The sequence below is a fragment of the Phyllopteryx taeniolatus genome, chromosome 17 (genome assembly GCF_024500385.1).
Source record: "Phyllopteryx taeniolatus isolate TA_2022b chromosome 17, UOR_Ptae_1.2, whole genome shotgun sequence".
Classification (NCBI taxonomy): domain Eukaryota; kingdom Metazoa; phylum Chordata; class Actinopteri; order Syngnathiformes; family Syngnathidae; genus Phyllopteryx; species Phyllopteryx taeniolatus.
This window is the reverse complement of record NC_084518.1, coordinates 7,897,682-7,922,668: the sequence shown is the minus strand read 5'-3', so window position 1 is coordinate 7,922,668 and position 24,987 is coordinate 7,897,682. Positions and strand designations below refer to the sequence as shown.

The 24,987-nt window shown below is 44.1% G+C and overlaps 2 protein-coding genes across 14 annotated transcripts in view; one reads left to right on the top strand and one right to left on the bottom strand.

Annotated features, from left to right (window-relative positions):
- LOC133466968 (opioid-binding protein/cell adhesion molecule homolog) overlaps positions 1 to 24,987 on the top strand; it is a 189,243-nt gene that overhangs the window by 157,973 nt on the left and 6,283 nt on the right. For 6 of the 12 annotated variants that reach the window (XM_061751257.1, XM_061751264.1, XM_061751265.1 and 3 more), the window contains 4 exons: positions 1,560 to 1,688; positions 20,024 to 20,144; positions 20,265 to 20,416; positions 24,238 to 24,812. In XM_061751257.1, coding sequence (XP_061607241.1) covers positions 1,560 to 1,688; positions 20,024 to 20,144; positions 20,265 to 20,416; positions 24,238 to 24,338 — 503 coding nt within the window. In that variant the 3' untranslated portion in view covers positions 24,339 to 24,812. Of the gene's footprint in view, positions 1 to 1,559; positions 1,689 to 20,023; positions 20,145 to 20,264; positions 20,417 to 23,161; positions 23,200 to 24,237; positions 24,813 to 24,987 lie in introns of those variants that run through there. The other 6 variants (XR_009785091.1, XM_061751261.1, XM_061751268.1 and 3 more) reach the window with 6 other exon arrangements.
- Positions 4,280 to 24,987, bottom strand: part of opcml (opioid binding protein/cell adhesion molecule-like) — a 328,101-nt gene continuing 307,393 nt past the window's right edge. For both annotated transcript variants that reach the window (XM_061751271.1, XM_061751269.1), the window contains 2 exons: positions 5,571 to 5,645; positions 4,280 to 4,413 (listed from right to left, as the gene is read on the bottom strand). In XM_061751271.1, coding sequence (XP_061607255.1) covers positions 4,349 to 4,413; positions 5,571 to 5,645 — 140 coding nt within the window. In that variant the 3' untranslated portion in view covers positions 4,280 to 4,348. The remainder of the gene's footprint in view (positions 4,414 to 5,570; positions 5,646 to 24,987) is intronic.

The following is a 24,987-nucleotide window of genomic DNA, read 5'->3' as shown; positions in this document are numbered from 1 at the left end:
TTAATTTCCATAGCTGGAAGGATGTAAATAGCAGGATTGATGCAGAGAGCTCTACATAATTATTTTATGTGTAGTTATAAAGAACATGTCCAGACAAAATCATTTTATTATACTTTCTCAATGCATTCATTCCGGTTTTCAGTAACACAAAGAATCAAAAGGCTTGTGTTAATGTTAATTTATATCAGATCTTTTTCTTCCTTACCCTCCCTGTATTTTCAAGAATGTGGAACTTAACACCACACAGGCAGCATGATATTGCATGTAGTTAACAAGCTATCGGCCGTGGCCGAAAGAACAAGATCACTGAAAAAAGTGGCCGAAATGAGTTTCCTCTGCAAGGTGTCCAGTCTCTCCCTCTGCGATATAGTAAGAAGCTTGGTCATCCGGGAGGGGATCAGAGTAGAGCTGCTGCTCCTCCACATTGAGAGGAGCAAAGATGAGGTGGCTCGGGAATTTGGTTAGAATTCCTCCTTGATGACTCCCTGGTGAGGTGTTCCAGGCATGTCCCACCGGGAGAAGGCCCTGTGGAGGACCAGGACATGCTGAAGAGACTATGTCTCCCAACTGGATCTAGGAACGCCTCGGTCCCCCTAGAAGAGCTAGACAAAGTAGCTGGGTGAGACTGAAAGTCTGGGCTTCGCTGCTAAAGCTATCCTAATAAGGGTGGGTGGATGGATGGATGGATGGATGGATGATGGATGGATGGATAAGGCTATAATTTAGGAAATAAAAGCTGAAATGTTGATCTTTTGTCTCAAATCATATTATACGAAGCAAAAATAAAGGAATTGGGCTAACTCTTGAAAGTTGCCTTATTTCTGTACATATACATGAACCCAAGTGGACCCATTTTCTTATTGTCAACTACCAGTATATTGGCAGTAGGCCCGAAGTAATTTATTTCTCTTTATTTGCATGGAGCACTGATTTGTCTGTCACATTTCAGTAACTGATATGATAAAATGTGATTTTTAAAAATCCATCCATCCATTATCTGAGCCGCTTATCCTCACAACGGTCGCGGGAGCGCTGGAGCCTATCCCAGCTATCATCGGGCAGGAGGCGGGGTACACCCTGAACTGGTTGCCAGCCAATCGCAGGGCACATATAAACAAACAACCATTCGCACTCACATTCACACCTAAGGGCAATTAAGAGTCTTCAATTAACCTACCATGCATGTTTTTGGGATGTGGGAGGAAACCGGAGTGCCTGGAGAAAACCCACCCAGGCACGGGGAGAACATGCAAACTCCACACCGGCAGGGCCGGGGATTGAACCCCGGTCCTCAGAACTGTGAGGCAGACGCTCTAACCAGTCGTTCACTGTGCCGCGATTTTTAAAAATCTCAAATAAAATAGGTTACTATCTTACTACTGAATTTAAACCTAATGTCTTACCTAATTGTTGTGAGCGAGCTGTCATCCCTAGCTTTATTGCAGCCGTTATTTCTCACAGGACAGGAGCATAGAACCCAAAAATGACATTTGGTGTAAAACTGGTTTCTTGTCACACTTCTAAGCAACCATCTCTTCTCTCACATACCTGGTGTGTAGGGGACCTTGCAACAGATGATGAGTACCTGGAAATCCCTTCTATCACCAGACACAGAGCAGGAACGTACGAATGCACAGCTGTCAACGACATCGACACAGATACCGAAACTATAGACATCACCGTCAACTGTGAGTCCACTGTTTTCATCAATCAAATGCTCATTCATGTTTCTGAAATGCAGGTTTTTGCTACCATTTTCCAAAAGTTATTGCCATCTGCTGTTTGATTTAGGAGCAGATACAAACTTTTTAAAAATTGACATTTCAGCAGAGGTCGGAGTAAATCATAAGTCTAACCCCTCAGGTTTCATACAAGTCCCAAGTTACTTTAGTAAAAATCAAGCAAGTCAAGTCACCACTAAATTTGTATCAATTTGCGTCAAGTAATGCCCTGGATTGAGCGGGATAGGTCAAGGCATGCAACGTTGTTCAGTCAAACCACGGATTGAAACTGATCATAACATAAAAAGTCCATGTAAACGTTAAATGAACAACAACTGACAGTAATAAATTGAGTGTATATATATATATATATATATATATATATAATACAGATCCTTCCAAAAAAATTTAATATCATGGAAAGGTTTATTTATTTCCATAATTCCATTCAAAAAGGGAAACTTTCATAGATTGTAGATTCAGGGCCCACAAATTAAACAATTTCAAATATTTATTTGTTTATTTTTACATAATTTAGGCTTCCAGCTCATAAAACCTACGAAATCAGGAATTAAAAAAATTACAATACTGTGAAAAAAATCCGCCCATATTTTGCAGCAGATAATTGTTTTAAACTGAGTGTCACACACCAATCATCTACTAAACTCAAAGTACCTGTACAGGTTTCCCCATGTGTCATTAAATTGCTTCAGTTTGGTTCAATTGTCTCAGTTGGGTTCAATATGAAGAAGACTGCAGACTTGACAACTGGCCAGAAGATCAACATTGATACCCTCCAAAGGATGGGTAACCCATAAAGGTTCATAGCTAAGGAAGCTGACTGTTCACAGAGTGCTGTGTCCAAGCATATCAATGGAAGGACCAAATGCGGCAGGAGAACATGCACCAGCAAAAGAGATGACTGTGGGCTTCTGGGGATTATCAAACAAAGAAGATTCAAGAATCTAGCAGAGGTCCAGAAAGAGTGGAATGAGGCGGGGGTCACAGCTTCAAAAAACACCACATTTAGATGCATACGGGAGATGGGCTAGAGCTGTCGGGTTCCTCAGGTCAAGCCACATCTGAGCCTGAGCCAACATAGGAAGCGTCTCAACTGGGCCAAGGAGAAGAAGAACTGGACTGGACTGTTGGCCAGTGGTTCAAGGTCATCTTTTCTGGTGAAAGTAAAGTGTGCCTTTCATTCGGGAATAAAGGTTCAAGGGTTTGGAGGAAGACGGGTGAAGAATAGAACCCAAGCTGCTTGAGGTCCAGTGCGAAATATCCACAGTCCGTCATGATTTGGGGTGCAATGTCCAGTGCAGGTGTTGGTAAACTGTACTTTCTTAAATACAAGGTCATTGCAACAGTCTTAACAGAATGTTTTACCGGACTTCATGATTCCTTCTGCTGAGGATATGTATGGAGATGCAGATTTCATCTTCCAGCAGGACCTGGCCCCTGCCCATATCGCCAGAAGCACCAAAACCTGGTTTGATGCCCATGCCTTCACAGTGCTTCACTGGCCAGCCAACTCGCCGGCTCTAAACCCCATTGAGAATCTATGGGGTATTATCAAGAGGAAAATGAGGGGCACCAGACCCCAAAACAAAGAAGAACTCACAGCAAGCATCAAGGAAATCTAGGCTTCCATAACTCCCAGACAATGCCACAGGCTGATTGCCTCAATTGCATGGTGCATCGAGGGAGTGATTAAAGCAAAGGCATTCCCAACCAAGTTTTTAAGATTAACATATTGTTTTGAGAGTACCATATTTTACCCTAATTTCTTCTTTTTTTCTACAAAAACTTTTTTTTTCTACAGAAAATTGTTATTTCTTCACAGTATTCAAATTTTTAAATTCCAGATTTTGTGGGTTTTATGAGCTGGAAGCCCAAATTATGTAAAAATCAACAAATAAATACTTGAAATTGTTTAAATTGTGGGCCCTGAATCTATAATCTATGAAAGTTTCACTTTTTGAATGGAAGTCCGCCCACGAGGACGCTCCGCAGCTTGTGCGACTCGTGCAGCTTACCAGGCTGTTTGAATGTGTATGAGGTGTGCCGAGAGTAGCAAACAATTATGGGAACTTTGCTGTGCTCTACATCGTATATTTTTTTTTTGTATAGTTTTCCCGGAAGTGAACACTGCTCTGTCATGAATGGAACAAAGGACAGGACCCAAAATGCACGACTCCAATTCAAATGGAGAGTTTCAAAAAGAGAGGTTTAATAAACGGGCAGAGGTCGGTACACAGGCAGGAAATCCGCAAAGGCAACAGTATCCAAAAAAACGTGAGGCAAAAAGGCAAGGTCAATAATCAGAACAGGGTATAGGCTTACTATGATTCAGTGACGTGGAAACAAGGAATGCTGGAACGTGACAACAAGGTACAACGAACTGGCGACCAGAAAGAATGAGACACAAGGTTAAATGCATGGGGTAATTAGGGTAAATGAGGCACAGGTGGGGAAGATGCTCTCAGGAACAGGTGTGTACGAGACAGAGGAAGACAACAACCATAACACACACCTCGCTGACCCACTTTGTAGTTCGGGGCCGGTGTCCTCCGAAAGTCAGCTGCGGTCTTGTAGGACTGTCCTTGGCGTAGCAGCATTCAGCGGGCTCACTCCCAGGTCCTCCTGCAGTGTCTCACCAAGGTCAATGCAGATGTAAGCGTGGACTTGGGGGCTATGGCAGGAAACAGAGATGGTTGGTAACCATGCACAATGTGAAAAGGCGATAGACCAGTGGATGCAGAGGGGAGAGAATTGTGAGACAACTCGACCCAAACCAGCTTCTGAGTCCAGGATTGTGGCTCCTGTGAAGCGAGACATTGGACCCCAGTCTCCAGGTCCTGGTTCAGCCTTTCAGTTTGTCCGTTGGTTTCAGGATGAAACCCAGATGACAGACTGACGGTAGCACCTACTAAACTGCAAAACTCCTTCCAAAATCGTGAAACGCTTTGGTGGCCCCTATCCAATACCACATTCTTGGGAAAACCATGAAACTTGAATACCTGGTTTATCATCAACTCTCAGTTTCTTTAGCTGAGGGGTGTTCGGCAGTGCAATGAAGTGTGCCATCTTAGAGAACCTGTCAACAACTGTGAGAACGGTGGATTTCCTTTAGAGGCCGGTAAACCCTGTCACAAAGTCTAGGGAAATGTCTGACCAAGGTCGTTGTGGTATTGGCAGGGGTCGCAACTCCCCAGAAGGACGTTGACGAGAGGGCTTGTTAGCAGCGCATATCTGGCAAACATTGACGTAATTGATAACATCTCTTCTAACATTAGGCCACCTAAAGCGCTGTTCGACCACAGATTGGGTTTTGGCAATGCCTGGGTGACATCCAGTCCGGTTAGTGTGAGCCCAGTGGATAACTTTTCCCCTTAAGGTCAGGACCACATTTCATGGCAATCTTCAGGGCTAAGAGTGTTATTCAGAGCTGCTTTTACCACAGTTTCAATGTCCCAAACAAAAGCAGAAATTAAACATGAGTTGGGCAAAATGGTTTTAGGGTCGGAAAAATAATTCTCTTCGCAGAAATTACACGATAAAGCATCTGGCTTACCATTTTTAGAACCAGGTCGGTAGGATAAAGTGAAATTAAATTTTGTGAAGAATAGAGCCCATCTAGCCTGCCTAGCATTTATCTTTTAGCAGACTTTAGAAACTCAAGGTTCTTGTGATCTGTCCATACTAAAAACGGAGTCTGAGCCCCTTCTAGCCAGTGCCTCCACTCCACCAAAGCCACCTTGACAGCCAGCAGTTCACTATCACCTATGTCATAATTTCTCTCGGCTGGAGTCATTTTTTTAGAGAGATAAGCACAAGGATGTAACTTACCATTCTTGAGACATTCATGGGAGAGCACTGCTCCATCAGATGCATCAACTTCCACAACAAACTGTTGTTTGGGATCTGGCGGGAGCGGAGGTAAAGCTCGATTTTAGTTTCTGGAAAGCTGACTCACAAACCGGGTTCCACACAAAGGGTCTGTGTGGCGAGCTAAGATCATGCAAAGGCGAAGTTATTGAACTGAAATTTCTAATGAACTTTCTGTAGAAATTTGAGAACCCTAAGAACCTTTGTACATCCTTGCGTGACGTAGGGGTGGGCCAATGAGTCACGGCATCAACTTTGCAAGGGTCCATTTTGACTGTTCACCTTGAGCCAGCACGAAACCCAAAAAAGAAACGGACGCCTTGTGGAACTCACATTTCTCAGCCTTGACATATAGTTCATTCTGCAGTAACCGCTGCAACACAGAGCGAACATGAATAATGTGAGTCTCCTCATCCGGGGAGAACATCAAAATATCGTCCAAATATACAAAAACATACACATTCAACATGTCACGCAAGACATTATTGACAAAGTTTTGGAAAACAGCTGCCGCGTTCGTTAGTCCAAAAGGCATTACCTTCTTTCTTCTTCTTTTCCTTTCGGCTTGTCCCGTTAGGGGTCGCCACAGCGCGTCATCCTTTTCCATGTAAGCCTATCTCCTGCATCCTCCTCTCGAACACCAAGTGCCATCATGTCTTCCCTCACGACATCCATCAACCTTCTCTTTGGTCTTCCTCTAGCTCTCTTGCCTGGCAGCTCCATCCTCATCATCCTTCTACCAATCTCCTCTGGACATGTCCAAACCATTAAAGTCTGCTCTCTCTAACTTTGTCTCCAAAACATCAAACCTTGGCTGTCCCTCTGATGAGCTCATTTCTAATTTTATCCAACCTGGTCACTCCGAGAGCGAACCTCAACATCTTCATTTCCGCCACCTCCAACTCTGCTTCCTGTTGTCTCTTCAGTGCCACTGTCTCTAATCCGTACATCATGGCTGGCCTCACCACTGTTTTATAAGACTTCGGACGTTCCGCGGCCATGTGCTTCACGGAGACCTGGCTCTGCGACGCTGTACCCGATGCCGGCATTATGCTTCCCGGTTTCCACATTCATCGAGCGGACCGCGACATGGAATCATCGGGGAAAACAAAGGGCGGCGGGATATGCCTCTATATCAACGAAAAATGGTGTACGGACGTCACGGTGATCAGCACACACTGCAGCCCGCATTTGGAGTCGCTATTCTTAAATTGTAAACGATTCTACTCGCCACGTGAGTTCGCATCATTCATTCTCGCTGGCGTCTATATTCCGCCTCAAGCTAACACGAACGCCGCATTGCTAACGCTCGCCGATCAAGTCAACGAAATTGAAAAAAAACACCCCGACTCACCCCTCATTATTCTCGGGGACTTTAACAAAGCTAAACTCAACCACGAACTCCCTAAATACAAGCAGCACATCGAGTGTCCTACCAGGGAAAATAATACTTTAGACCACTGCTACACCACGGTAAAAAACGCATACCGTGCTATACCTCGTGCAGCCTTGGGCTCGTCTGATCACTGCTTAATTCACTTAATACCGACGTACAGGCAAGAACTTAAATGTGCGAAGCCTACAGTGAAAACAGTCAAAAAGTGGACAAATGAAGCCAAGATGGAACTTCAAAGCTGCTTAGACTGCACAGACTGGTGTGTCTTTGAAAATTCAGCTGGCAGCCTGGATGAATATACGGACACTGTCACATCCTATATCAGTTTCTGTGAAGAGGTCTGTGTACCAACAAAATCATTTCGCACATTCAACAACAATAAGCCGTGGTTCACTGCTAAACTTAAGCAGCTTCGCCAAGCTAAGGAGGACGCATATCAGAGCGGGGACAGGGCCCTGTATAATCGAGCTAGAAACCAGCTGACCAAAGAAATTAACATTGCAAAGAGGATCTATACAGCAAAGTTGGAAAAACAGTTTAGCGCAAACGACTCTAAATCAGTCTGGCATGCATTCCAGTCGCTGACTAATTACAAGCGACGATCCCCCCAAGCTGAGAACAATAGCACACTAGCCAACGACTTGAATACCTTCTACTGCAGATTTGAAAAGGACAGTTTCACACCACACACCAACCCGGCCGCACCCGCGACCACAATCACACCTCTGACCTCTGCGTTAACCATCCATGAACAGGATGTGAGACGCATCTTCAAACAACAAAAGATTAACAAAGCGGCAGGCCCGGACCACGTGTCCCCATCCTGCCTCAAAGTCTGCGTGGACCAGCTCGCGCCAGTCTTCACTCAGATCTTCAACAGATCACTGGAAATGTGCGAAGTTCCATCCTGTTTCAAACGCTCCACCATCATCCCAGTCCCCAAGAAACCTGCAATCTCGGGTCTGAATGACTACAGGCCTGTCGCTTTGACATCTGTGGTCATGAAGTCCTTTGAACGTCTTGTGCTGGACCACCTCAAGAGTGTCACAGGTCCCCTGCCGGACCCCCTGCAGTTTGCCTACCAAGCGAACAGATCTGCGGATGATGCAGTCAACATGGGACTGCACTTCATCCTAGAACACCTCGACAGTGCAGGGACCTACGCGAGGATCCTGTTCGTGGACTTCAGCTCAGCGTTCAACACCATCATCCCTGAACTCCTTTCATCCAAGCTTCTCCAGCTCAGCGTCTCACCTGCCATCTGCCAGTGGATTTACAGCTTTCTGACGGGCAGGACACAGCAGGTCAGGCTGGGGGAGGCCACCTCATCCGCACGCAGCATCAGCACTGGGGCGCCCCAAGGTTGTGTCCTCTCTCCGCTGCTCTTCTCTCTCTACACGAACGACTGCACCTCAGCGAACCCGACTGTCAAACTCCTGAAGTTTGCAGATGACACCACTGTCATCGGCCTCATCAAGGACGGTGACGAGTCTGCATATCGACAGGAAGCGGAGCGGCTGGAGCTGTGGTGCGGCCGACACAACCTGGAGCTGAACACGCTCAAGACTGTAGAGATGATCGTGGACTTCAGGAGGCATCCTTCGCCACAGCTGCCCCTCACGTTGTCCAGCTGCCTTGTGTCAACCGTCGAGACCTTCAAGTTCCTGGGAATTACAAACTCCCAGGACCTGAAGTGGGCGACCAACATCAACTCCGTCCTCAAAAAGGCCCAGCAGAGGATGTACTTCCTGCGGCTTCTGAGCAAGCACGGCCTGCCACCGGAGCTGCTGAGACAGTTCTACACAGCGGTCATCGAATCAGTCTGGTTTGGTGCTGCTACAAAAAAGGACAAACTCCGACTGCAACGGACAATCAAAACTGCTGAAAGGATTGTCGGTACCCCCCTACCCACCCTTGAGGACTTGCACGTTGCCAGAACTAAGACAAGGGCGTGCAAAATCCTCTCGGACCCTCCCCACCCTGGTCACCGGCTCTTCCAGCTCCTTCCCTCAGGTAGGCGCTACCGATCATTGCAAACTAGAACTAGTAGAGATTCCAACAGCTTCTTTCCTCTTGCAATCAACTTCTTAAACAGCTAACTTACAATTCCATTACAACAAGCTGGCAATTTTTTTTTTTGACTTGAGTTCGTTGTCACATTTCTGTGGGGCCAATTATGTATTACTCGTGCACTCACTGTAGTTGTCTCGCCGTGCTGCACTATTTGCATATAGTGGCCACTCATGCCAGAGTAGCATCTGCTCCATTTGCACACTGATTGAGGAGTATCTGTAACATTTGCACAACCATTGTCCCAGATTATCGCACTACTCGTCACTTTAAACCGCATACACTCCTTGAAGTCTCAGTGCCCTTTGCACAATGGTCATTGCACCGGACTATTGCGATATTAGCCATTCGAAGTGTTCTAAGTGCTAGAGGACTCTGCATCTTTTTGCACAATTGTTGTTTGTTGTTGTTTTTTGTCAATGTCTTTATGTCTCCAAAGTGTTCTGTAAATTGACTGTCTGTTGTACTAGAGCGGCTCCAACTACCGGAGACAAATTCCTTGTGTGTTTTGGACATACTTGGCAAATAAAGATGATTCTGATTCTGATTCTGATTCTGATAAACTTTGCCCTTCATCCTAGCAGAAACTCACATAACACACCTGACACCTTCCTCCACCCGTTCCAACCTGCTTGGACACGTTTCTTCACTTCCTGACCACACTCACCATTGCTCTGGACGGTTGACCCCAAGTATTTAAAGTCCTCCACCCTTGCTATCTCTTCTCCCTGTAGCCTCACTCTTCCCCCACCACCCCGCTCATTCATGCACATCCATCCATCCATCCATTTTATGAGCCGCTTCTCCTCACGAGGGTCGCGGGCGTGCTGGAGCCTATCCCAGCTGTCATCGGGCAGGAGGCGGGGTACACCCTGAACTGGTTGCCAGCCAATCGCAAAGCAGATACAAACAAACAACCATCCGCACTCACATTCACACCTACGGGAAATTTTGAGTCTCCAAATAATGCATGTTTTTGGGATGTGGGAGGAAACCGGAGTGCCCGGAGAAAACCCACGCAGGCACGGGGAGAACATGCAAACTCCACACAGGCAGGGCCGAGGATTGAACTCGGGTCCTCAGAACTGTGAGGCTGACGCTCTAACCAGTCGTCCACCGTTCCGCCTTCATGCACATATATTCTGTTTTACTTCGGCTAATCTTCATTCCTCTTCTTTCCAGTGCATGCCTCCATCTTTCTAACTGTTCCTCCAAGTGCTCCCTGCTTTCACTGCAGATCACAATGTCATCTGCAAACATCATGGTCCACGGGGATTCCAGTCTAACCTCATCTGTTACCCTATCCATCACCACTGCAAAAAGGAAGGGGCTCAGGGCTGATCCCTGATGCAGTCCCACGTCCACCTTAAATTCGTCTGTCACACCTACAGCACACCTCACCGCTGTTCTGCTGCCCTCGTACATGTCCTGTATTATTCTAACATACTTCTCTGCCACTCCAGACTTCCGCATGCAGTACCACAGTTCCTCTCTGGGTACTCTGTCATAGGCTTTCTCTAGATCTACAAAGACACAATGTAGCTCCTTCTGACCTTCTCTGTACTTTTCCATCAACATCCTCAAGGCAAATAATGCATCTGTGGTACTCGTTCTAGACATGAAACCATACTGTTCCTCACAAATACTCACTTCTGTCCTGAGTCTAGCCTCACCTACTCTTTCCCATAACTTCATTGTGTGGCTCATCAACTTTATTCCTCTATAGTTGCCACAGCTCTGCAGAATCAGAATCAGAATCAGAATCAGCATCATCAGCAACATCACCTTTGTTCTTAAAATGGGCACCAGTACACTTTTCCTCCATTCCTCAGGCATCTTCTCACGGACTAGAATTCTATTGAGGGTCCTATCCTTTTTGTCCACAAAGAAAAATCCTGCTCCACAGATCCCCAGATGGGGTCTGTGGAATATCATTTGAAACATATCCCTGAACATTACAAGGCGGCCTGAAACACTTTTTTGTGTAATTGCTGCCCCATGACACAACATGCCCAGAGGACCAGTCAATGTGGGGGTTATGTAATTTAAATCAAGGGTTCCCTAAACTAAGGTCATAATTTGTACCGTCAAAAACATGAAAACTAATGCGTTCCAATTGAGAATCAGGAAATGTTAATGTAAGTGTTTGGGTGCGGTGAGTGGTCTTGTCCATAAAACTGCCGTGTGTGATCTTTGACGGCGGGGGATAGTCCTTGAAATAAAGCATCAAGTAGTGCCCTGTTATTCCACTGACTCTCAGCTGCTAGAATGCGAAACTAAATCACGTAATCTGACACCCTGCGTTTGCCTTGTTGTAAGGTGACAAGGGAGCGAGCTGCCTCACGATCTGGTGTGGAATACTGAAAAACTTCCTCCATACTCTTTACAAAAGATGCCCAAGAATGACATGCGGCAGAATTGAGGCTCCATTCAGCAGTAGCCCACGCCTTCGCACGATCAGTCAGGTGGGAAATGACAAAAGCTATCTTTGCCCGCTCGGTGGGGAAGGAAGCTGCCTGCAGCTCAAAGTGGAGTTCTCACTGAGTGATAAGCAGCTTAATATTCCCAGAATCTCCAGAGAACCTCTCCGTTCGAGAGAGTTGTGGGCAGACAGCAACGGAGGTGGCAGGTTGTGGCATGGTGACTGATACACGTGGAAACGGTGGCACAGTGGCGCCATCGGGTGCTGTGCCAGCTGGTTCCTTCTTCTGAACCATATTCATTAGAACTTCAAACTGTGAGGCCACCTGTCTCGTCATAGTGTCCTGATGCTCTGACAGTCCTTTTAGATGAAGGTGGAGGGCAGCAAGCTGCTCATCCTGCTTCAAGATGCGTTGACCCTGCGTTTGAAGGGCTTTGCGCACCGGGTCTGAGTCTGCTGGGTCCATGTTATGGCCAGTTCGTTCTGTCATGAGCGGAACAAAGGACATGACCCAAAATGCACGACTCCAATTCAAATAGACAGTTTCAAAAAGAAAGGCTTAATAAACGGGCAGAGGTCGGTACACAGGCAGGCAATCCGCAAAGGCAACAGTATCCAAAAAACATGAGGCAAAAAGGCAAGGTCAATAATAAGAACAGGGTCTAGGCTTACTATGAGTCGGTGATGTGGAAACAAGGAATGCTGGAACGTAACAACAAGGTACAACGAACTGGCGACCAGAAAGAATGAGACACGAGGTTAAATGCATGCCGTAATTAGGGTAAACGATGCACAGGTGGGGAAGATGCTCTCAGGAGCAGGTGTGTATGGGAAAGCCGGAGTAGCCTTGCAACAGGCCCGGTGAGAGTTTCCTTCAGTCGGGAGTTTTTGCTTTCTCTGCAACCATCATCGTATGGCACGAGGCCAAATATACCAAGTGAACTTTTCCTGATAATTATTAAGAGGACAAAATGAAGACGAGGAGGTATACAGCAAAGGCTCAAACATATGGGACCTGAGCAACCGTTGCAAGCTTCCCACACTGCCTACGGTCCTTTTTTACAATTTGCAGTCTATCCGCAACAAGCTAGATGAGCTTGAGCCCTGGGCTAAATTTACTACAGAAGGAGCGCAAACCTGTCTCCTCGCTTTCACCGAAACATGGCGATGTGATTTAGATCAAGATGAAGAGCTGTCATTAAGTGGGTTTGGAAGCCCATTTCGGCTTGACAGGTCGCCGGAGATCAACAACAAGCATCGCAGAGGTGGTGTGTGTTTCTATGTGAATCATAGGTACTGTAACACGGTCATCGTACAGGAATCAATATGTGGTGCGGACAATTCAACTGCTGACTATCTCCCTTAGACCCTTTTATTTACCTCGAGAGTTTCAGGAACATTTCTTCACGGTCGTATACATTCATCCGCGAGCTTCTAATTAAGATCACAGGAGTAGACGACATTGACTTGCCAGACACTTTTGATTCATTTTTTTCTCGATTTGAAAAAGATGATTTTCTTGATGATGTGGCTAAATTAAAAAATACACTTGTACCCTTGAAAGACATTACACTGTCACAATCTTGTATCGGCTTGTGGCTCAAACTGGTCAAAAAAGGAAATCCGAAGGTCCTGATGCCATTTGTGGGCACACACTGTGACACTGTCCGGATCAGCTTAGTGGCGTTTTCACAAATTTATTTCAAATGTGTTTGGTTTGTGGACAAATACCCACAATTTGGAAAACATCCACTATTATACCAATTTCCAAATCCAAAAACTCCAGGGAGCTGAGTGACTTTAGATCAGTAGCGCTTACATCCCTGGTTATGAAGATCTTAGAAAAAATAATCAAAGATATGGTGGTCCCTCTTATAGATGGCAAATTTGAGCATTTACAGTTTGCTTATCAACCTGGTAAAGGTGTGGAAGATCCTAAACCTTTTGTTTTGGATCAACTTGAGAAACCCAAGGCTTATGCACGGATTTTATTTACGGATTTTTCTTCTTTTAATAAGATGCAGCCCCATAGTTTAATTGAGCATCTTGCATCTTATTTTAATTTACCTGATCAGCTTTTATTCTTGCTTTTAAATTTTCTCACTGATAGAGTCCAGCAGGTTTGGATGAATGGATCTATGTCACGCACCAAGCGTGCATGTACAGGTTCACCTCAAGGCTGTGTGCTGTCACCATTGCTTTTTATAATGTATATTGACAGTTCAGAATCACAATCAGAATCATTTTTATTGGCCAAATATGTCCAAAAATGTGGGATGTGTAGGGTTCGAGAGGATTTTGCACGCTCTTGTCTTAGTTCTGGCAGCGTGCAAGTCCTCAAGGGTGTATAGGGGGGTACCGACAATCCTTTCAGCGGTTTTGATTGTCCGTTGCAGTCGGAGTTTGTCCTTTTTTGTAGCAGCACCAAACCAGACTGTGATGGAAGAACACAGGACTGATTCGATGGCCGCTGTATAGAACTGCCTCAGCAGCTCCCGTGGCAGGCCGTGCTTTCTCAGAAGCCGCAGGAAGTACATCCTCTGCTGGGCCTTTTTGAGGACGGAGTTAATGTTGATCGCCCACCTCAGGTCATGAGAGACTGTAATTCCCAGGAACTTGAAGGTTGACACAAGGCAGCTGGACAGCGTGAGGGGCAGCTGTGGCGAAGGATGCCTCCTGAAGTCCACGATCATCTCTACAGTCTTGAGCGTGTTGTGTCGGCCGCACCACAGCTCCAGCCGCTCCACTTCCTGTCGATATGCAGACTTGAAACCATCCTTGATGAGGCAGATGACAGTGGTGTCATCTGCAAACTTCAGGAGTTTGACACCTCGGTGCGTTGAGGTGCAGTCATTCATGTAGAGAGAGGAGAGAGGACACAACCTTGGGGCGCCCCAGTGCTGATGCTGCGTGTGGATGAGGTGGCCTCCCCCAGCCTCACCTGCTGTGTCCTGCCCGTCAGGAAGCTGTAAATCTACTGGCAGATGGCAGGTGAGACGCTGAGCTGGAGAAGCTTGGAGGAAAGGAGTTCAGGGATGATGGTGTTGAAGTCCACGAACAGGATCCTCGTGTAGGTCCCTGCACTGTCGAGGTGTTCTAGGATGAAGTGCAGTCCCATGTTGACTGCATCATCCGCAGAACTGTTTGCTCGGTAGGCCAACTGCAGGGGGTCCAGCAGGGGACCTGTGATGCTCTTGAGGTGGTCCAGCATGAGACGTTCAAAGGACTTCATGACCACAGATGTCAAAGCCACAGGCCTGTAGTCATTTAGACCTGAGATTGCAGGTTTCTTGGGGACTGGAATGATGGTGGAGCGTTTGAAACAGGATGGTACTTCTCACAGTTCCAGAGATCTAGTGAAAATCTGAGTGAAGACTGGGGTGAGCTGGTCCGCGTAGACTTTGAGGCTGTTCACGGATTGTTAACGCAGAAGTCGGTGGTGTGATGGTGGTCGGTGGTGCGGCTGGGTGGGTGTGGGGTGTGAAAGTGTCTTTTTCAAATCTGCAGTAGAAGGTATTCAAGTCGTTGGCTAGTGTACTATAGTTCTCAGCTTGGGGGGATCGTCGTTTGTAATTTGTCAGCGATTGGAATGCATGCCAGACTGATTTAGAGTTTTTGTTTTTCCAGCTTCCCTGCATAGTTACTCTTTGCAATGTTAATTTCTTTAGTCAGCTGGTTTCTAGGTCGATTATACAGGGCCATGTCCCCGCTTTGATATGCGTCCTCCTTAGCTTGGCGAAGGTGCTTAAGTTTGGCAGTGAACCACGGCTTGTTGTTATTGAATGTGCGAAATGACTTTGTTGGTACACAAACCTCTTCACAGAAACTGATATAGGATGTGAGAGTGTCCGTACGAGGCGGCACGGTGGCCGACTGGTTAGAGCGTCAGCCTCACAGTTCTGAGGTGCGGGGTTCAATCCCCGTCCCCGCCTGTGTGGAGTTTGCATGTTCTCCCCGTGCCTGCGTGGGTTTTCTCCGGGCACTCCGGTTTCCTCCCACATCCCAAAAACATGCATTAATTGGAGACTCTAAATTGCCCGTAGGCATGACTGTGAGTGCGAATGGTTGTTTGTTTCGATGTGCCCTGCGATTGGCTGGCAACCAGTTCAGGGTGTACCCCGCCTCCTGCCCGATGACAGCTGGGATAGGCTCCAGCACGCCCGCGACCCTAGTGAGGAGAAGCGGCTCAGAAAATGGATGGATGGATGGAGTGTCCGTACGAGGTTTGGCACGGTATGCGTTTTTTAGCGTAGTATATCAGTGGTCCAAAATGTTATTTTCCCTGGTGGGACAGTCGATGTGCTGTTTGTATTTAGGGACTTCGTGGTTGAGTTTTGCTTAGTGATGTCCCCGAGAATAATGAGGAGTGAGTCAGGGTGTTTTTTTTTTCAATTTCGTTGACTGGTTCGGCGAGCATTAGCAGTGCGGCGTTCGTGTTAGCTTGAGGCGGAATGTACACTAAGTACATGATCATTGATTTTAGACAGAACACAGACATACCAAAATCAAGTATTATTCATAATGAAGAAGTTGAGCTCGTACAATTACATTAAGTACCTTGGCACTGTGTTCGATTCCAAATTAAAGTTTGACTTGAACATAGATGCAGTGGTAAAAACGAGGTCTACAAAGAATTTACCTACTCGTTCTCTGTCTGTGATACCATTTTATGTACATTTTATAATTATTTTATCTTTTATCTGTTGGTTCAATGGGCTGTCAGTCAAAGACAAGAACCGTCTTAACGGTATTGTTAAAGTATGCTCCAAAATTATTGGAATTAAGCAGAGGGATTTAGGCCCTCATTGGGAGAAGCAGGTGGCTGAAAAAGCCATGAAAATTATTAAGGGAAAAGAACATGTTTTTGCCACAGAGTTCATCCTGATACCCTGCGGTCGACGTTACTGTGTGCCCCTAACGAGGACAAACATTGAGTCCTTCATTCAAAAGGAATGAAGGACTCAATGTCCTTCATTCCTTCTGCTATCAGGTTACTCAACACTATAACCATCCATCCATCCATCCATTATCTGAGCAGCTTCTCCTCACTAGGGTCGCGGGCGTGCTGGAGCCTATCCCAGCTGTCATCGGGCAGGAGGCGGGGTACACCCTGAACTGGTTGCCAGCCAATCGCAGGGCACATAGAAACAAACAACCATTCGCACTCACAGTCATGCCTACGGGCAATTTAGAGTCTCCAATTAATGCATGTTTTTGGGATGTGGGAGGAAACCGGAGTGCCCGGAGAAACCCACGCAGGCACGGGGAGAACATGCAAACTCCACACAGGCGGGGACGGGGATTGAACCCCGCACCTCAGAACTGTGAGGCTGACGCTCTAAACAGTCGGCCACCGTGCCGCCAACACTATAACGACTTTCTTTAAATTACACAATTTTTTTTTGTTTTCGTATATGATGTGGTCTTCTTGTGTTATATTGTTCTTAAATTATAGTTTTATTTATGTATCCTTGCAATGGTTTGATTGGTTCGAAAACGATTTACTTTGTCTTAATGTGGTTACTCTGGGTTGTTTGTTGTGACTGAATGTGCACCTGGATCTGGAAGCTGTAAACAAATTGCCCACATGGGATCGTTGTCTGAATCTGAATATGAATCTGAATTATGGAAATAAATAAACTTTTCTGCGGCATGGTGGATGACTGGTCAGAGCGTCTACCTCACAGTTCTGAGGACCGGGGTTCATTCCCCGGCCCCGCCTGTGTGGAGTTTGCATGTTCTCCCTGTGCCTGCGTGGGTTTTCTTTCTTTCGTCCCATATCCCAAAAATATGCAAGGTAGGTTGATTGAAGACTCTAAATTGCCCGGAGGTGTGAATGTGAGTGCGAATGGTTGTTTGTTTGTATGTGCCCTGCGATAGGCTGGGAACCAGTTCAGGGGGTATCCTGCCTCCTGCCCGATGATAGCTGGGATAGACTCCAGTGCTCCCACGACCCTTGTGAGGATAAGCGGCTCAGATAATGGATGGATGGACTAAACTTTTCCATGATATTTTAATGTTTTGGAAAGGGTCTGTGTGTATGTATATATATGTATATGTATATATACATATATGTATATATACACATATACATATATATATATATATATATATATATATATATATATATATATATATCAAAAGTATTCACTCACCTGCCTTGACTCACATATGATTTTAAGTGAGATCCCATTCTAAATCCATATGATTTAATATGATGTTGTGTACCCTTAGCAGCTATATCAGCTTCAACTCTCTCTCTCTCTCTCTCTCTCTCGGTTTCTCTCTCTCTCTCTGTCTCTCTCTCCCTCTCTCTGTCTGTCGATACACACGCACACACACACAGCTCTTTGGTCTTGGCCATAGTGGAGTTTGGAGTGTGAGTGTTTGAGGTTGTGGACAGGTGTCTTTTATACTGATAACGAGTTCAAACAGGTGCCATTAATACAGGTACCGAGTGGTGGAGAGAGGATCCTCTTAAAGAAGAACTTACAGGTCTGTGAGAGCCACAAATCTTGCTGTTTTTGTAGGTGACGAAATACTTATTTTCCACCATAATTTGCTAATAAATTATTTAAAAACCAGACAATGTGATTTTTTGGGATTTTTCTTTTTTCATTTTGTCTCTCATCAGTGAGGTATACCTATGATGAAAATTACAGGCCTTTGTCATCTTTTTAAGTGGGAGAACTTTCACAATTGGTGGCCAACTAAATACTTTTTTGCCCCACTTTGTGTGTGTGTGTGTGTGTGTATATATATATATATATATATATATATATATATATATATATATATATATATATATATATATATATATATATATATATATATACACAGTGGGTACGGAACGTTTTCAGACCCCCTTAAATTGTATTACTCTTTGTTATATTTCAGCCATTTGTTAAAATCATTTATTAATTTTTTTCCTCATTAATGTACACACTGCACCCCATATTGATAGAAAAAAAACTAATTGTTGAAATGATTTATTAAAAAGAAAAACTGAAATATCACACAGCCAAAAGTATTCAGACCCTTTGCTGTGACACTCATATATTTAATTCGGGTGCTGTCCATTTCTTATGATCATCCTTGAGATGGTTCTACACCTTCATTGGAGTCGAGCTGTGTTTGATTACACTGATTGGACTTGATTAGGAAAGCCACACACCTGGGTATATAAGACCTTACAGCCCACAGTGCATGTCAGAGCAAATGAGAATCATGAGATCAAAGGAACTGCCTGAAGAGCTCAGAGACAGAATTGTGGCAAGGCACAGATCTGGCCAAGGTTACAAAAAGTTCCAAAGAGCACAGTGGCCTCCATAATCCTGAAATGGAAGACGTTTTCGGACGACCAGAACCCTTGCTAGAGCTGGCCGTCTGGCCAAACTAAGGAATTGGGGAGAAGAGCCTCGGCATGAGAGGTAAAGAAGAACCCAAAGATCACTGTGGCTGAGCTCCAGAGATGCAGTCGGAAGATGGCAGAATGTTCTAGAAAGTCAACCAACACTGCAGCCCTCCACAGTCGGGGCTTTATGGCAGAGTGGCCCGATGGAAGCCTCTCCTGAGTGCAAGACACATGAAAGCCCGCATGGAGTTTGCTAAAAAACACCTCAAGGACTCCAAGATGGTGAGAAATAAGATTCTCTGGTCTGATGAGACCAAGATAGAAATTGTCGGCCTTAATTTTAAGTGGCATGGGTGGCAAAAACTAGGCACTGCTCATCACCTGTCCAATACAGTCCAAACAGTGAAGCATGGTGGTGGCATCATCATGCTGTGGGTGTGTTTTTCAGCTGCAGGGACAGGGAAACTGGATGTAATCGAAGAAAAGATGAATGGGGCCAAGTGCAGGGTTATCCTGGACAAAAACCTTCTCCAGAGTGCTCAGAGCCTCAGACTGGGCCGAAGGTTCACCTTCAAAAAAGACAATGACCCTAAGCACACAGTTAAAATACCGAAGCTGGCTTCAGAACAACTCCGTGACTGTTTTCGAATTGCCCAGCCAGAGCCCTGACTTAAACTCAATTGAGCATCTCTGGAAAGACCTGAAAATGGCTGCCCACCAACGGTCACCATCCAACCTGACAGAACTGGAGAGGATCTGCAAGGAGGAATGGCAGATGATCCCCAAATCCAGGTGTGAAAAACCTGTTGCATCATTCCCAAAAAGACTCATGGCTGTATTAGCTCAAAACGGTGCTTCTACTAAATACTGAGCAAAGGGTCTGAATACTTATGGCTGTGTGATATTTCTGTTTTTCTTCTCTGCAAAAATGTCAACAATTCCGTATTGTTTCTGTCAATATGGGATGCTGTGTGTACATTAATGTGGAATATACACACACACACACACACACACACACACACACACACACACACACATATATATATATATATATATATATATATATATATATATATATACACACACACATATATATATATATACACACACAGGCGATGCTTTTAACCTCTACATTGGTTTTTCTTGACCATTGTTCTTATGTGCTGTTATAGATGCTCCAACTGTGTCTGACGGAAGAGATATTGGTGTTACACTGGGACAAAGAGGAGTGCTGGAGTGTGAGGCTGATGCAGTGCCTGAGGCAGACTTTGAGTGGTATAAAGATGACCGAAGGTATTGATTTATTGTTTAATTTTCATATGAACAAACAGAAGGTTTTATGTTTTGTGTGTTCACAATCAAAAATTTAAAATTAGATATAAATATTGACACATTCATTTATTTTTTCTTTAGATTTATCAATGGCTTTGACGGCATGGAGATTGTGAATACTGGATCACTGTCGAAGCTGACATTTTTCAATGTGTCTGACGGTCACTATGGTAACTACACCTGTGTTGCCATCAACAAACTTGGGAGCTCTAATACAAGCTTTGTTATGTATGGTAAGTACATTAATCTTGCATTTATACACCCTTTAAAAAAATCTTGGAACAAATTTTTAGTTAGCACATCTGCCTCAGAGTTCTAAGGACCTCACAGTTCTAAGGACCCGGGTTCAAATCCGGCCTTGCCTTTGTGGAGTTTGCATGTTCTCCACGTCCCTCCGTGGGTTTTCTCCAGGTACTCCGGTTTCCTCCCACATCCCAAAAACATGCATGGTAGGTTAATTGAAAATCTAAATTGCCCGTAACTGTGAATGTGAGTGTGAATGGTTGTTTGTTTCTATGTGCCCTGCGATTAGCTGGGGACCAGCTTAGTTTGTACCCCGCCTCTCGCCCAGAGTCAGCTGGGATAGGCTCCAGCACGCCCGCGGTCCACGACCCGAGTGAGGATAAGCGATACAGAAAATGGATGGATGGATGTTTTGGTACAGCTGCAGCTGTTGTGAAAGCGCTATATAAATAAATTTGAGTTCAGTTGAGCTTTGAATTCTACAAAGAAGAGGCCAGGTTTATTGTCACTCCCTGTTGATGTTTACTGTAAAATTAAACAAAAAATGGATGGATGGATGGATGGATGTTTTGTGTGCAGTGTTTTGGTACAGCTGCAGTTGTTGTGAAAGCGCGATATAAATATATTTGAGTTCAGTTGAGCTTAGACTTCTACAGAGAAGAGGCCAAGTTTATTGTCACTCCCTGTTGATGTTTACTGTAAAATTAAACATAAAACAAAGAGAACTATATGTTGTATATTTAATTAAACACCACATAACTTTGACTATTATCTATCTATCTATCTATGTCTATCTATCTATCTATCTCTCTCTCTCTCTCTCTCTCTCTCTTTCTCTTTCTCTCTCTATCTGGCAAACAGCCAGTCTTTACCCTCTGCGGAAAAACAACTGTACTGGGCACAAAATTTAGCCTGGGAATTTAGATGGAGAGGCCCCTGGTGCACGTAACCAAAGACTACATTATTTTTGTTCTTCCTGCCTTACAATAAAGCCCTGCATACTAACCAAAGAGCGGTGACCATGAGTTTAGGTTACATCTTTTTTGCTGTATACACTGTATACATAATGCAATTGCCTTCCCAGTACGGCAGCCTTACACACGGCATCTCTACCGGTCTGGTTATTGCTTCTTCCTGTTACATTCGCTTCCTTCTCCCCCAATAAGACCAGCTCCTCCTCATTCTCCAAGACCAGCACCACCTCCTCACTGCCACAATGGCGTCACCCACTCCCTCAAAAAACCCTCTGCTAGTGACCTTAACCCCTCCTGCTGCTAATAATAATAATAATATTGACAATAATAATCATAACAAGAGTTATGTTCTTAATACACAAAGGCAATCCGTGTAAGAAAACGCCATAAATCACATACACACACGCGCGCGCGCACACACACACACACACATCCTGTTGGGTTACGTTTTCTTCTATCAGAGTAATCCCAATCATTTGTTCACGTCAAAAATTATGAAAGTATCCCTTAATTGCTTAAAGTATAAATCACAAAGTCAGGTCACAGAGACTTGTTCATTTTCTGATGGTGAGCAACAACGAGAATCAATGATGCTTGCAATACATAAGGACTAAAGTATTTAACAATTTTGTATACCAAATCATTTGCATAACAACTGCATGGTCTGCTAGGTCTAATATTTCACCATTTTCCCACTGTGCCCACCTGTCGTTGTGCTGCTGGATCCTTCCTCCACTGAAAAGATCTGTCAACTTTGCACATTTCTGTCCCTGATTATACTGCTCTTTTGTGGCCAAGGCATGCACACCAGAAAGAGCTCCACATCCATCCATCCATCCATTTTCTGACCCGCTTCTCCTCACTAGGGTTGCGGGCGTGCTGGAGCCTATCTCAGCTGTCATCGGGCAGGAGGCGGGGTACACCCTGAACTGGTTGCTAGCCAATCGCAGGGCACATAGAAACAAACAACCATTCGCACTCACAGTCACACCTACGGGCAATTTAGAGTCCCCAATGCATGTTTTTGGGATGTGGGAGGAAACCGGAGTGCCCGGAGAAAACCCACGCAGGCACGGGGAGAACATGCAAACTCCACACAGGCAGGGCCGGGGATTGAACCCGGGTCCTCAGAACTGTGAGGCTGACGCTCTAACCAGTCGGCCACCGTGCCGCTGAGCTGCACATTGAATAAATAAAATAATGATGCACAAACTGTTCAATTATTTACATTCTATTTAAAACTGTAATTATTGTATGTTTTCATAAAATACAATATTGTAAAGTGCTATTTTTTGTTTTTAAAAAACACGTAACAAAATTTTTTGTTCGTGTTTTATGGGGGGCTGGAACAGATTAATGGCATTTCCATTCATTTCAATGGGGAGAGATGATTTCACGTAACGAATGAAACTCTTATGTCAAGACACCATTGTACATGACAACCAATAATTTTGCTCATCCATGTCAGCATTTAAGTATGCTGTTGCTGATCCCAGAAACCATCAATGAATGTTGCAGTCTTTTTTGTAGAATGTATGTCAATGTTTTTGATAACTAACCAATGCCCCCCCCTAAAAAAATAAAACTTTTGCTAGACACCACTATTGCTGATGTATTCCTCTAATAGTATGAGTTTGAGCACTCATTTATGTGTCTTAGCAACCAGAGCCCAGAAGGCAGTGAGGTGGCATTATTTTTGTGTTTTTCAAAAGTGTTTCTTTTTCCGATATGTTGCTGTGTTTGATTTGTTCCCCTCTTTGTCGTGGTAATTGAACCTACTAGCGCAACACTATTCCAAGGTTAGTATTCTACATCGACGTGCAGTCCTTAAAGCATGACAGATGCTGCCATTTTCACTAACGTCAGTTGTAGGCTTTTTGATTCAGCTTTGCTTCAATAAATAAACATATGTGTGTTTTTATTTATGTGTTGACACCTCTTGCAACAACCAGCACTCTTGTTGATCAGGAAACTAAAAACTCCAGATAATGTGTAAATATTTGTGAAAATGGTTAGTGTCAGGTGTTATTCATACTGTGTGTCATCTTTCTCCTTTCATAATAAACCGTCTCTTTGTGACATGACTTCCTTTTGATTTTTGCATGCTCTCTATTCCATTGTAAGTATTTATCATTTTGAAAACTTCATGCTTGTTGTTGTGTGTTTGTTTGTGCAATACACAGTAAAACGTGTGTGTGTGTGTGTGCGTGTGTGTGCATGCGTGGGTGCTTGCGTGTCTGTCTGTCTGTGTGTCTGTATGTGTGTCTGTCTGTCTTGGGGCAGTGTGGGGTCAGAGGAGTTGTTGGGTGCGTAAATGTGCATGAGTTTATCACTATTCTCCATGCTTAATAGCCCTTCAGTGACCATGAACTAAGTTTAATGTATTTACAGTACCTTAACCAAAATAGCTGATAAATATTAAGTATAGTAGTTGTGAGAACGAAGACACTAAAAAAAAGCAATTTTTAATTACTTGTGTTGAGAATACAATTTGTATTATCTATGATTGATTTCATTTTCTGTATGCCAAAAAACTGTTTTATTTGTGAATGTGAATTGTATGTTATTAAAATAGTGGAAACAGAATTTCACATATTTTTATTGTAAATACAAACGCAAGACATTTTGGGTGTGTGTTGAAATGAATGCACAATTTTAAGCTTTGGACTGCTTAAATCACAGTTGTCTTAAAGTCACACATTGTGCCATACGAGAATAGTATCAATATATTATTTTGGACATACGATAAAATATACTCCTCATATTTCGCTAACATGATGGAATTAGAAGTGTAAACTTTTTTTTTTTACTCTCTTTTTGTCCCATCTGTCTGTCAGGACCGAGAGCAGTACAGGATGGCAGTGGATCCACACTGGGCGTGCAATTAGACATCTGCCTCCTCTTCATAGTGTTTCTGCCCTTTCTGCTAAAATTTTGAAAAAGGAATGGATTTTACCAAGATTTGTGTGTATGTATGTTTGATTATTATTATTATTATTATTATTATTTATTCTTAAATCTGCAAACATATGGGTCATTTTCATATGAATTGATCAATAACAGTAAAGACATGGCCCACTGAATTTCTTTTTGAAAATTAATTGTACTGATATGAGTATTTGAATAATGGGCAGCCTTCAAAAGGTCTTGTTTCTCAGAAAACTAATTATGGTAAATCAATATTTTTCCAACTTTTAATGCCAAAATGCCTTTACTGTTAGGTGTCCGAAATGAAGTTTCATGATTTTCAACATGTTTTCTGAATGAAGATATTCATTACATTTTTGGAAATATAGGATTTTTCTCCCATTGCTGAATATGCCTTTTCCATGATAACTAACACAAGTGTATCTTAGTGACTTCAGAGTTTCTGATTTGGTTCTTTTATAAACGGTCCTTCTTTGTCACTCAATCTGTCTTTACTGTTAATTCCAGTGGAAAGAGCCTCATTATGTTGTTGCAATACACCAGAGGGATCTGTGAGCTGAAGTGCCAGAATGAGGCAGCCATTTTGCATTCACACAATAGCAGACAGCAAAATAAAAGGTGTTATTTCTGAGATATGAATGTATAGGGTTATAAACGTA